This window comes from Trachurus trachurus, assembly GCF_905171665.1.
Source record: "Trachurus trachurus genome assembly, chromosome: 24".
Lineage (NCBI taxonomy): Eukaryota > Metazoa > Chordata > Actinopteri > Carangiformes > Carangidae > Trachurus > Trachurus trachurus.
This window is the reverse complement of record NC_139910.1, coordinates 10,913,163-10,925,984: the sequence shown is the minus strand read 5'-3', so window position 1 is coordinate 10,925,984 and position 12,822 is coordinate 10,913,163. Positions and strand designations below refer to the sequence as shown.

General features: G+C 44.2%; 1 protein-coding gene across 2 annotated transcripts in view; it reads left to right on the top strand.

Annotated features, from left to right (window-relative positions):
- Positions 1-1,179: 1,179 nt before the first annotated feature.
- Positions 1,180-12,822, top strand: part of LOC311007378 (glutamate receptor ionotropic, kainate 2-like) — a gene marked incomplete at both ends in the record, with an annotated part of 56,470 nt that continues 44,827 nt past the window's right edge. For both annotated transcript variants that reach the window (XM_084000527.1, XM_084000526.1), the window contains one exon: positions 1,180-1,303. In XM_084000527.1, coding sequence (XP_083856653.1) covers positions 1,180-1,303 — 124 coding nt within the window. The remainder of the gene's footprint in view (positions 1,304-12,822) is intronic.

Here is a 12,822-nt window from a genome sequence, read left to right as displayed (position 1 = left end):
TTCATATCATAGTCTGTTTGAGTGAAGTGATATCCTGCAGGCTTCAGTTTAGCCTATACATTACTTCTATGCAGAGGTTGGCCAGCTGTTTTTCTTTTCTTTTCTCTTCTTACACAGTGAGATTGTGAACAGTTTGATGGAGATCACCTCTGAGCTGAGTCATGGATTGTGGGTGTGTTGATCTTTATGACATAAGATGATCACATCGGATCAATAAGTTTACAATAACCATTATTTTTGGACTGCTCAGACAGACTTGTGAATGTGCCAGGCAGCATATATTGGATTTACTGTAGTGCTCGGTTCGCCCTCAAGTTGCTGTTGATGTGAGTAAAAGATCTCATATTTACCGACACGATTTCAAATGCATGCTTTGAGCTCGGAGCCAATTGAGTTTGTAGAAGGAAGAGAAAAAAAACGCATTTTGAATAAGGTGGTAGCCTATGAAATAAACTTTCCCGTTCCTCCCTCCCCCTTTCCCCCCCTCCATCTCTCTTCCACCCCTCTCTCGATTCCACACCTCCCTCTTTTTCCCCCCTCTTTCACCTCGTCCTCTCTCTCTCTACCTGTAACCCCCCTCCACACCCCCCTCCTCCCTCCCTCCCCCTCTCTCTCCCCCCCACCACCACTCGCTATCTCCCTGTCTCTCTCTGGTGCGCGTTCACAACACTAACCTTGGCTCGACGTCAGAGCCTGTGCAGCAGTGCAGTATAATGGGAGCGCAAGCAACCCAGAGCGCCTCATAGGGGGCTGCATATCGCTGCTGTATCCTCTGCTTGGCGCTCTCTAGCTCCTCTCCAAACCCCCTCTCTCTCTCCAGTACATCACCTATATCAGCCCATGCTCGGGCTCCCCCTCCTCCTCCTCCTCCTCCTCCACCACCACCACCACCTCCTCCTCCCCACTGGATCCATACCCTTCGACATGGATGTCCCGCCGTCCCTCGACCCGGAGGATTGTTGTTTCTTGGCGCAGTGAAGGAGGAGAAGGAGAAGAGGAAGGAATCATGCCGGGACTGCTAATGGATTTAGGGAAAGCGCAAGTGACCATGCCGTGATCTTGCGCATCCAGGGCCGCCGTCACCCTGCCTTGCCCAACGACCGTAGAAGAATTACGGGGGGAATCGAACCCGCGCACCGGGGGGATTAAAACCACTGTGCATTTTTTTTTAAAAACAACATGAAGATTACCTCCCATCATCTGATGATAACCAGTCTCGTTTTCAGGTCCAACCTCAGGCTGATCCCGCTTCTGCTGCTGTTTCTTGGTTACACTCGCGGGATGCCACACGTTTTAAGATTTGGTAAGATTCTTCCTTGTTTATAGCACGATAACCATCTGTAAGCGACATCCAATCACACGGACTGCTTATTTAACAGTCCACAGTGAAATGACATTGACGGGATGCCAGATAATAATAATAAAAATACCCCCCTGTATCGAGACATTCGTGTTCCACTCTTGCCTCCTCTTGTACAGTTGGCGAAAGATTTTCACCTGCACTCTTTCAATCGCGGTTGTTTTTCAACAGTTAACAGTTGTAATCTCACCACACTTTGCTTTTTTGCCGTATGCATCGCATCGTGAGGGGGTTGGATGATGTTTTCCTACAGGCAGTGTTACAGTAACTTTTGCAAAAAAAAGAAAAGAAAACTGGAGCTAACTCATAGATGATGAAGGCGTATTCCTATGCAACAGTTCACGGATATGTGCAGCTGATGAAACTGGAGGAAAAAAAACACACACATCAGTGCTGGACTCACATCCCCACGGTACTCTTGTATCTCCACGGCCTTTTAAACTGCTGACACCCCCAACATGTCCTCTGCAGTAAATGTTTACATGTAAACATTACTCCCCAGAGTGCAGATCAATCCCTCTGATCTATCACAAGGGGCCGATCAATACACTGGCCAGTACCTACTTTTTTTCAAAATCCTTAATCTCACTGATCTTCTCTCCAGCATGAATCCCTGTTTTATTTCTATCGCTTGTTTATACAGTTATTGGCATTGATTAAAAGGATAGTTCCTGTTTTGAAGTGGTGATTGGCTGAGTCATGTTGAAAGCCAAATGTGACCACAGAACTGTTCAAAGCACCAACTGAGAATCATCAGTCATACTGATAAGTAGCCTGAAGTTGATTAGCCACTTCTCCTCAAGAACTAGGCGACAGAATATCGCTTGGCGGAAGATCTGTATAATTAATGTTGATAGCTCTTCAACAGTTGTCACTACAGCGCATTGTCGCTGATTCACAGCTTTAAAACTGTGCTATTAATACAAACATTTGTCTGTCCTAAAAAAAAAAAGAAAGACAAAAAAGACTAAACCACGGCCTCCTGTGGTTTCATCTGTTGCTTAATCAGATCCGTGGCTGCGTTGTTGCATATCTCTGTTGCATGTGCACAGAGAGGCATCTTGGAGTGACAGGGCACGGGAGCCCCCCCCCCCCAGCCCCCACCCCCCCTCCTGACAGCGGATGTCATCAAGTGTTGACAACACATCCTTATACAGTCCCCCCCTCCTAATTCCCCCGAGGGTCCTGTTTAAGAGTCAGGCCGCGTCCGCAAGAGCCGCCGCTATGGCAACGGGGATGTGCTTTTCTTCCTGCTGCATCCTTCTCAGCCCGATGAGAGATTTCCCGTCTCACACGTTGTCTGACAGACGCCGGGCGTCTATTCACTAATCCTAGGGGGGGACGGCGACGTCCCAGCGTAATAGTATTTGACACCAAAGTTTCCAAGCCGGCAAATAATGACTAAATTCCTGGGAGCGAGAGAGAGAGAGAGAGAGAGTGTGTGTGTGGAGCAGTGATTGATAAAATATTTGAAGTGCGCCGTGTTTGACACCGTAGAGTGAAATCTGGCCGTGGATGTCACGCTGACTTGTGTATTTGTGTGTTATATTGGTGGGGAAAGGTGATGACAAAAATTGGCTTTTGTCGCCTGACACGTTGGATCAGCGCGGTAGACACACACACGCGAGATAAGAGCTGATTCGTGTCACTGAAATCTTTCGCTCCTGTTGCCTTCTTCATAAAGTCTGTTGTGTGTTCTGGTGGCAGCGATAGACCGAAGTAGCTGAAGAGTCGAGTCACTGTCCGTGGTGCTGATCCGGCTCCGTGTTCAGGACCACGGACAGCGACCTGGTCTCCTGGCGGCGCAGCCCGAGCCTGTTGCTTAACCCCCCCACTCAAAAAAACAAACCAAAAAAAAAGGCTGATGTGTGTGTTAGAAAAGCTTAAATCCAAGGTTTTTGTGCAGCCTTATTTATTTGTCAGTCAAGCAGCATCCACTTCACATTTTCCTTTGTAAGACTTCCCCATGTCCTGCAGTGTAATTCATTCTCTTTAGAAAAGATGACATACTTATCTGTTTGTAAAGCTTGTAACAGGGCTGAGTTTCAAAAAGACAGAGATAGATTTTTTTTATCAAGAAAGTAAGATGTAGCTGTGTCAGTGTGTGTGTGTGCATGTGCTTTTTGAGACTGGAGAAAAAGCAAAATTGCCCTGAGAAGTCACTGGAGCCCATTGGTCCTTCCCCCCCGGTGCATTTCCTGTCCTGCAGGATGTGCTTGTTCAGCAGATAATCCCAGCTGCTCCTGCAAGAGGCTGGCTAAATGAGGAGGTCAGCTCCCCTGGGTCTGTCTGTTCCTTTCCTGCCCCACTTCCATTCTGCCCAGACAAGCGGCTCACATTGTACAACCACTGTTCTCCTGTCAGACTGAGACCTTTACATGCACACACACGCACACTGTTACACCAAAGCATACTCAGCCCTTTGTATTCACAGCATTGGTCTCCCCATGTAGAGCGATAAGTGTCAGAGTAAAAAAAAAAAAAAAAGAGGAAAAACAATAAGTGCCCAAGCCACCAGCTGCAGGCAAACATACGGGGCTAATTCCCAGACTGAACTGAGTTATTGTATTCAGTGTTGCTCATTTATAAATCACACAGGTAATTCATTTACTTAGATACTGAAATGGAAGCCCTTACAAGGTGTAATAAAATACGCTTGGGAGAAGATCCTCTTTTTTATAACTAGTTCCCACATACCTCTTGAGAGTGTTTAATGAGACTTTGTAGCAAAGGGTCTCAGAGACCCATGACAAAGTGGGTACTATTTCAGATACAATATCAGTTTTCTTTCCTCTTCCACCTGTACAGTATGTAGGCTGCAGAATTGTAAAATATACATTTTAACATGTAATGAAAACTTCTCTGGCATGAAAAAAAAACAAAAGGAGATATTGAATTTGCAAGTGAACATTTTTTTCTCTTAATATTGTAAGATTCTATTTTTATGAGGAAAATCTGAAGAGACTGTAGAAAAATCTGACCTTCTTGCCGAAATGATGTGAAATTTCAGCGCAGTAGCATTTAAAGGTGCTGCTGTTGTAAAAGTTGAACTTTCTCGGTGCCTGTGAGGTGGAAAATGCAGGGCTGTGTTACAGTGGAGAGCATCACGTGACGGGTATAAGCTGAAAAATGAGAGGAGCTCATTTGACTGAGCTTCCATGGAAATAGCGCCGTGTGCTCATGATCTGTTTCAGCTCTCCCCACAAACAAGCGTTCAGTCACTCAAGCAGTGAGTCATCACATCTGCCATTTCATTAGGAGCTGATAGACTTCTACTTAAAGACGCGTGTCTCACTCATAGATGGAGGAAATTAAAGAGAACCCAAATCAGCAAAGAAGTTGAGATAGTGCACAGTGTTTTATTCCTGATGTCCATGGTTGGTCTGCGGCTGTGAAGGTTGAGTGATAACGTTATCACCGCGCCATCTTCAAGCAACATTGGCAGTCGCAGTACGTCCCCGGGCTGTCAACTGCTGCTGAAAGCATTGTTGACTCAGATATGTGCTCATTTTGTTTATTTCCAGCTTATGTTTATATTTTCCCACTTCAGCCATGTTTGGGAATATTATGACTAAAGCACAACATTGTTTTTCATTTTGGAAAGGAGATCAAGTCTTTTTTTCTTTTTTTCCCCCCAGTCCTCTGGCAAAAGACACAATCCCCTCTGGTGGAAGCTAAGTTTATCTAGCTACTTCCACAATGCTGTGCCAGGATAAAGGTCCTTTATTGCGTTTCTAATATTTAACACTCTTTTTATCCCCTCAACTATTGTGGCGGAATTTCAAGGTTGTCAAGAACAAGCAAGGGTAGAGGGAGCAAATTCAGGGGGAGTTTGTAGCTAATTGACTTTATTTGCTTTTTGCTCTCCTCCAGGCTGAATTATCAGCATGCTGGAGTTTAGCTTGGGTTTGCAGGAATTATGGATAACACCCTGTGCCCTGGCCCACTGCCAGCATGTTCACGGCAAACACATTTAAATAGGCACAAAGCTGCTTAAAATATTCATGTGTCACTTGGCCCCACCATAGCTTATAGAAATATGAAACTATCTCTTCTCTGCTGGCAAATGATTTCCATGGTTTAAAAATACCCACCGTGGGTTTCAAGAACAAAGAGGAGATCTGTCGTACATTAGCATGCAGCACCACACATGGGCTTGAAGCAGGGAAATATCTAGATGGATTTCTAAAACATGTTTACAGTCCTGACTCTTTGAAGGTCTTGCTGTCATGCCTCAGTTACAAAAGGCTCAATGGTGATTAATTCAGGGTACAGATTTCTTGGCATTTCGAAATGGAAAATATCTGTGAGGTATGAAATTAGTTTTCCTGTTGTGTTTAGAATCGAGTCAATTTTTTGAGATTTCCCAGCTACTATTTGAGAAAGATTATTTACATTGACGCCGGCTTTACATGATTGACTTTGTACGCAGTGTAACCAGTACTTCATCTGACATATGGACTATTTTTTTTTACGACTCATACCAAAACACATCTGTCCTCTTTCTCCACTCCTGCCTTGCGGAGGGTTTGATTTCAGTATTGGCTTTCATTATTCACAGCCTTTCACTCTTTGTCATTGTCACTCAGGGATTCCTTGGGCTCCAGGAGGGTTAGGGGGTTATGTGTGCAATTGTTCTGAGAAACTGTCCCTTGAGAAGGACCCTGCTGCATGTCTAGCTGCCTGGTTGTCTGGCTCTGAGCTGACGGAAGGTCAGAGCTCAAACTGCTCGTAAGAAATAGATATACTGTATTTATGTATGTGTATTTTTTTTGTGTGTGCATCTTTTAGCACATGTGGATCCGTCCTTCTCACAATCCCACCAGGGGAGATTGAAGAAAATTTGAAGCCACTGAGCAGTGTAAGAAAAACAAGAGTGTTTGTTAGAGAGAGGGGGAGAGGAGGAGGAGGGGGGGGTGAGTCTGTGTGAGGTGTGACTGAGAAGAAAAACAGTGAGTGTTGAAGCCAGCAGATACCGAGTAAAGATAGATTAGTTTGCCTCAGAGCAGTCCACTCTCAGCCCACTCTCAGTTGTGGTCTTTTATTACTGTTTTTGTGATGGCTTCTGTGAAGAGACTCAGGAAGGACAGTCGAGTACACCGTGGAAATGTAGTGGGAGACCAGGAGTCATGCACTGCAGCTCCGAATAAATGTCAGCGGTATAGTGTTAGCAAGCTGAAAATTTGCCCGGCTCTATAGATTTGCATGAAACAGCTCCTAGAGGAAAGAGAAATGGTTAAAAAAACATGAGTAATACAAATATCCTTGTATGTTCCACTGGGAACTAAACCCAAATATGTATTTTTATTATACTCTAATGAATCTATCTATTAGGCCGCATTACGTACTTGACTGTCTTCTCTTCCACTAGACCGTAAGATGGTGGGAATCAATAAGAATCAATATGTTTGTATTGCTAAGAGGAATTGTGAAAAAAAAGACAGAAACTGGCAGCATAGCAAGCAACCAGTGCCAAGTCCCAGATGCCCCAGTCTGTGTGTATCTATCACAGGTTACCATCTGTGAGAATGCAAACACGTATACAAAAGGAAAAAAAAAGGAAAAACAACAAATGTGTACTATAAGACGGATGTGTGGGAGTGGATTAATCATGCGTGTCGCTGTGAATTAATGACGACTTAAAACAGCCACAGGCCGCAGCGACTTCTTCAGGATGTGCTTCTCAGACGTTATCACATTTCTTGTTTCTCCCTTTCGATTTGTCTGTCACATTTCCGAACTCGGCCGTACGTGTTCAATTACTCTCTGTGTGATATATGTATGTTGTTAACTGGCTGCGCTTTAAGTGGTTTGAAAAATCGACCTTCCGCTTTGCTGCAGTGTTTTGCGCCACGCTCTGCGTTGTACGTGGGAGTTACATGTGAGAGACCTTTAACTTTGCAGGAGCTCAACTGTGGTAATTACCTGATTGGTTAATAGAGGCAAACAAACCTAGTTTGTCAGTGGTTTATTATGGAAGCTGCAGATGTAGCTGATTGGGAGCTAGAGTAAATGTTTAATGTGTGTTTTAATTTGTAGGAGGTCTGCTGATTGCCTTTTGTTGCATGCGTTTGTTGCTAAAGGGCTCAGTTGTAAATATGCATTCCTAATTCCCCCCCCATAGTTATATATGAATTTAAAACTGTGTCTTAATGTGCCCTATAAACCGAGGCAATTACATGTGAATTCCGAGCACGCAGACCAAGTAAACATATTTGAGGGCACATACACTGTAAGTGAAAGCATTGACGTCCAAACTACATGGGATTCAAAAGTCAATCGATTACAGAAAGCCCTCCGGCTGTGTTGGCCATGATGTGAGGCACCGATCAGGTTAGGATGTGGTGATTCACCTTCATCCCCATGCCAGTTGAATAAAGGAGTGAGAAGAGGAGGAGGAGGAGGAAAAGGAGAAGGAGGGGAGCGACTGGCTGAAAGAGAGGAAGCAGAATTCAGACTCCCATTGACAGCACAGCCCGTCGGATGTAAAAACGTTTCTCTGTTTGAACCAAGGACACTTGGGGAAATGGGCTCTGGGGGAGGACGTATTGAGACAGGCTTACTTAAAATCATGTTCTTTGAATCAGCATGACACTCACATTTTCCACGATCCAGCAGGGCTATGCAAAACGTCCTCCTCCAATGTTGAATTCCATATTTCTATACTCCCCTTTTCTGTTTGCTCAGATGTTTTTCTTTTTTTTCCCTCAAAGTGATTGTGAGGCATTCTCTAATCGCCCTCTCAATCTTATTTATTTTCGAGAAGCTCGCAAAAAAAAGGAGAGGTGAAAGTGTTGGAAAGAAGCTGGCGCATTTGTGTCTAAGGTGTGTTAAAGTGAGCAAAAGATAACAGATGGAAGATGCCATTAGTTAAAGAAATCAGAAAAAAAGATCTGCCTCCTTCTGGGAAACGTTCAGACAAAAGCTTCAGTGGAAAAAGAAAAAAAAAAAAAAAAAGCTACTTCTTTTTGGCTGCAGTAGCCTTGTCAGGGTGCTGTTGTTAAGTCGCCCACACTCAGAACGACACACTTCCCCCATTTGTTTGATATGACCCAGCAATCCTCCCTTTATACACACACTCTCTCTCACACAAACACACACACACACACACACACACTCAAAGCATTACAGTGGACTGGAACAGACTTAGATTGATTTCCCATCTTGCACAATCTGTTTTAAGAATTTTAGGAGACATAATGAAGCCAATCGCCTCTTTTTTTCCCCCCTCGCATAGCTTCTGGTGAGATATAGCCCACAGCCGGCCAGTGCTTTTTGAACATGACAAAAGACTCTGCATTTCCTACTCAACAGGGTGTGAATGAATGTGAGAAATGGAGAAATAAACAGTCAAACTGCGGATCAGAGAGAAAGAGAGAGCGAGATTAAGACAGGGCTCTTGATTTCCTTTTCCACCGGTCTCTCTTCTTTTGTCTTTTTACATTAATCCTCAATAGATATTTTGTTATTTATAAGGGGAAAAAATGAGCTTGCATATTTGAGGAACTTCATTATTCAGGGATTTTTTTTTATTTTTTATTTTTTAAATCATTATGCCTCTGGCTATTTTCCTCACTAAAGTCAGCGTGCAGGTCTTTTTTTTCCCATTTCTCTCTCTCTCTCTGTCTCTGTTTCTCTGCTGCCATGCAATTGCTTGTGTGTGTGTGTGTGTGTTTGCCGAACAAGCAGGAAAAGAATGACACACCTTTGCAGCAAAGAGTAGCATATTGACTTGTACCTGTAGCTCTGATTATCAGCTAGCTTGTTTACAGCAGTGGCTCATGGGAGGCTGATGAACCCAAACCAGGAGCTGACATTTTCCTGCCCTGTGGCTGAGGGGAGGGGGAGGGGAGGGGGGAGAGGGGGAGGAGGAGGATGCAGGTGTCCGTTCAGGTCTAATGGGCCATCCATTCAGTCGTTTAATTGAGTGTCTTTTATCTGCCTCCAGTGACCTCTTTTATTCTCCTTTTCTCCCTCTTCGTTTCCTTTGCTCATCTGTTTTTTTCATGCCCCACCCCTCCCTCTCCCTCTCTCTCTCTCTCTTCCTCTCACTCTTTCCTCTTCCTCCTCTCCTTCCCTCGCTCCCTCCTTCCACACGCTCCCCATTTTTCGGTCGCCCAACTGCACATCCGTCTGCCATCTGCGTAAATACCTACAGCTTACTGCGACTTTAGACATCATGCCCGTCACCTGTTGTTTTCTAAACACATCTGACGGGCTGTGAGGAGGCAGTGTGACGGTGAGGTGCACTTTCAGCATCGAATCAATACCCCCGAATCCAGAAAATAGAGTCCTCTGCCCATTTTTATTTCCTCCCTGTTCTCCATCTCCCACCACCACCCCCCCACTCCCTCCTTTGTCCTTCTCTGTCCTTCGTCTCTGTGTCGTCTTTGTCTTCCTTTGGCTCTCAGCTTGTCTCCTGGACCTTCCCCTCTACTTTGTTCTCTCGCCCTATCATCAAGCCTTCACTTCCCCTCGTCCCATGGTCTCAGTGTCCGTGCACACAAAGGCACGATTCCTCATTTGACATACACATTCCAGGCCTCTGTTTCCTATTGTACCTTCGAATTTCAAAGCAGCGAACAACCTTTCAGTCTCAGATTTCCATTGAACTTCCCCCGGACTTGGAATAGCGCACAGCACTGCAGCTATCAACATGACGTGCTTTATAACGTATAGGGAGCATGGCAGGGTCTGTACAATACCCATTTGTCTCAAGGCTTAAATCTGCTTCTTATACGGCCTCCTCTATAGTCTCCATATTCTTTTCATGGCAGGAAAAGGCTTTAATGAGACAATATAGACACTATATAGATGCTGCAGTGAAAGAACACGAGTTAAATGTCTTGCAAACCACTAGCAATGACTCTCCCAGTCACTGTAATTAAATTTTTGTGTGTTAGCACGTTATTGCCCAATCTAATATATAATTATAATTTACTGCTTCTTTTTTCTGCATATTTAAGTCAGAGTTTACAGTACCATCTCGTCTGTCATTTCCTATGTGAAGATTAAAAATTATAATAATCAGATTAACAAAATCCAGTAGAATATCTCTCTCTCCCTCCCTCTCCCTCTCTCTTTCCATCACTGTGCAGAAAAAACCCAGCTGTGAACATTAAAGAGCCGCCTCCTGAATTAATTCTTGACCTTTGGCTCTGACAGGAGATAACATCTGCCCTTCTACAAGAAAGAAAGTCTAATTTTACAGCCATTTTGTCCAAACTTACAATGGGGAGAGTGTAATACAGGGCCATTTTGATGAGGAGGAGAACGGTGAGAATTAGAATGAGAGCAGAGGAGCGAGTAAAGAGGTCTCATATAATTTGCAGCGACCTAATTGCAACATTATAAATTGAACTTCTTTTTAGCTCGGCACCAAGGTCGGCCCCACATGATATATGTTAGAATACGTATGAGACGCTGTGCTGCGAGCTTATCCTGCTCTCGCTCTCTTTTCGGGAAAGGAGTGGTGGTTTCATGAAATGTAAATGTTGGGAGATGGCACGTCAGTGAGATGAAAGTCTTAGCATCCCACCTTTTGGCAAGTGTGATGAGAAATCCCACTGCTTAACTTCGAGCGAGTTTGTTTTAAGACTTGAAGATTACTGTTAGTCAAGTTCTCAGCCATGTTTATTTTGGTGAGCGATACAGCCGGAGGGCTGGAGAGTCCAGGGACGCTGCAGACACCCAGTCCATCCTGCCTCATAGTTCTCAGCTGCGGCGCCATAACTGGTAATAACGCCGATAAAACGCTTTTTATCACAATGGGGGGAAGTGATTATAAACCAGAAGATGCACATGCACAGCCGCAATGTTCTCAAGGCTGGACTCCTGCCTCTCTTAGCCTGCAGTGGATAATTAGCATCTCTCACACGTGCTTAGGCTTGATTAAAACTCAGTTTACAGTGAGCAGCGCTGTGAGGTCGCCATCTGTCACCTGCCGAGGCCACCATAGACGTACTCTAGTCACAGGGAGCGAGGAAGATGGTATGTGTGTGTGTGTAGGCTATGTGTGTGCATATCTGTGTGTGTGGCTGTTTGATAAAGGGGAGAAAAGATGGGGCATAGAAAGAGAAATGGCAGAGATGGGTGAGGCATGAAGCATTAGGAAGCGTTGTGTTCAGTAAGCGGTCCCTCTGCCTCCCTCAGGCCGCTATATCAGAGCTATATCACATATTTTCTGTGCCGGCGGAAAAAGCTCGTGACTGCAGTTTTGGGATTTGTTTTATTTACTTGAACTTTATAACCTCATGATGGGAGTGTTGGGAATACTCATGTTTATACTTGGAAGTCAGATAGGAAGTGTGAGAGCCTCATAAAGCATGCAGTGTAGGAAAGGTACTATATTACCACCCCATCCCCCCTCCCCCCCAAAAATGCATTTGCATCAATCAAATGATAAGGTACTCTTCACCCAAAATGTGATGTTTCATGCCACAGCTGCAGAGCAGACGTCATGACGGTGAACTTCAGTGATGCATTTCACTGGGGACATTTATAGCACAGAGGAATTAGCATTCCCATTGTGGCAGTCATTATAACATTGACAGTTTAGTGCTAATAGGCATGTTTGCACTGCAATTTAAAGAATCTTTTTATTTGTACAAATGAGTCATTGCATTTGGTGATATACTAGATATTACAGACCAGGTGAGGAGGGTGCATTATAATAGTCAAGGAAACTCCATTATTATCAGCTTTGCCAACTGTAACAGTGGGAACGGGACTGTCAGAGTGACCCACAGAGAACCAACATGAAGACAATTGAGCAGTCTTTGCTTGGAAAGACTGAAAAGATTTATTGAAGCTTGACTGCTCCTCCTCGGGCATCGTTCAGCGCCGACTGAGGAAGAGCTCAAAACGCGTCGCCACCTCTCTGCATGTTATATTACAGCCACTATAATGGCTGCCTTCTGCTCCGTGCGCCTCTGTTGATTTGTGCACATCAGAGGCTTCAATAAATATTGTTACTCTTTCGCCAAGCGTGGGGCTTTCTACGGTTTTCTTCATGTCAGAGCTCTATACCTGGGAAATGGTTGGCAGTAACATTAAGTGCATGTGATTTGTACCGACCGGGCTATAGCATGAATAATAACTATGAGCTTATCAAACGTCAGGATTTGCCTCCTTGCTCTGTTTCTATTGCTGTAAACCTGAATCCCATGGTTTTCATGTGTCACCTCCGCAAATAAGACCATGTGATTGATGAATAGCATCCTATTTTTCCTTCATGTCACGCCAGATGTCTTCCTTTTTTAATTATTAAGCATTAAGAAACGATCAAACAATTAATCAGTCAACTTAAAAAGAATAGCTGCCCCCAAAAAACACGGTAAAAATAATCATAGCTTGCAGCCCTAAATAGAATTGTTTGTGTTTGTGTGAAGTATTGATTGACAATTTTGATGTAATGAAATACTTTGTGTACTTGACAATTAGGAGGAAAAACAAGCTTCTCC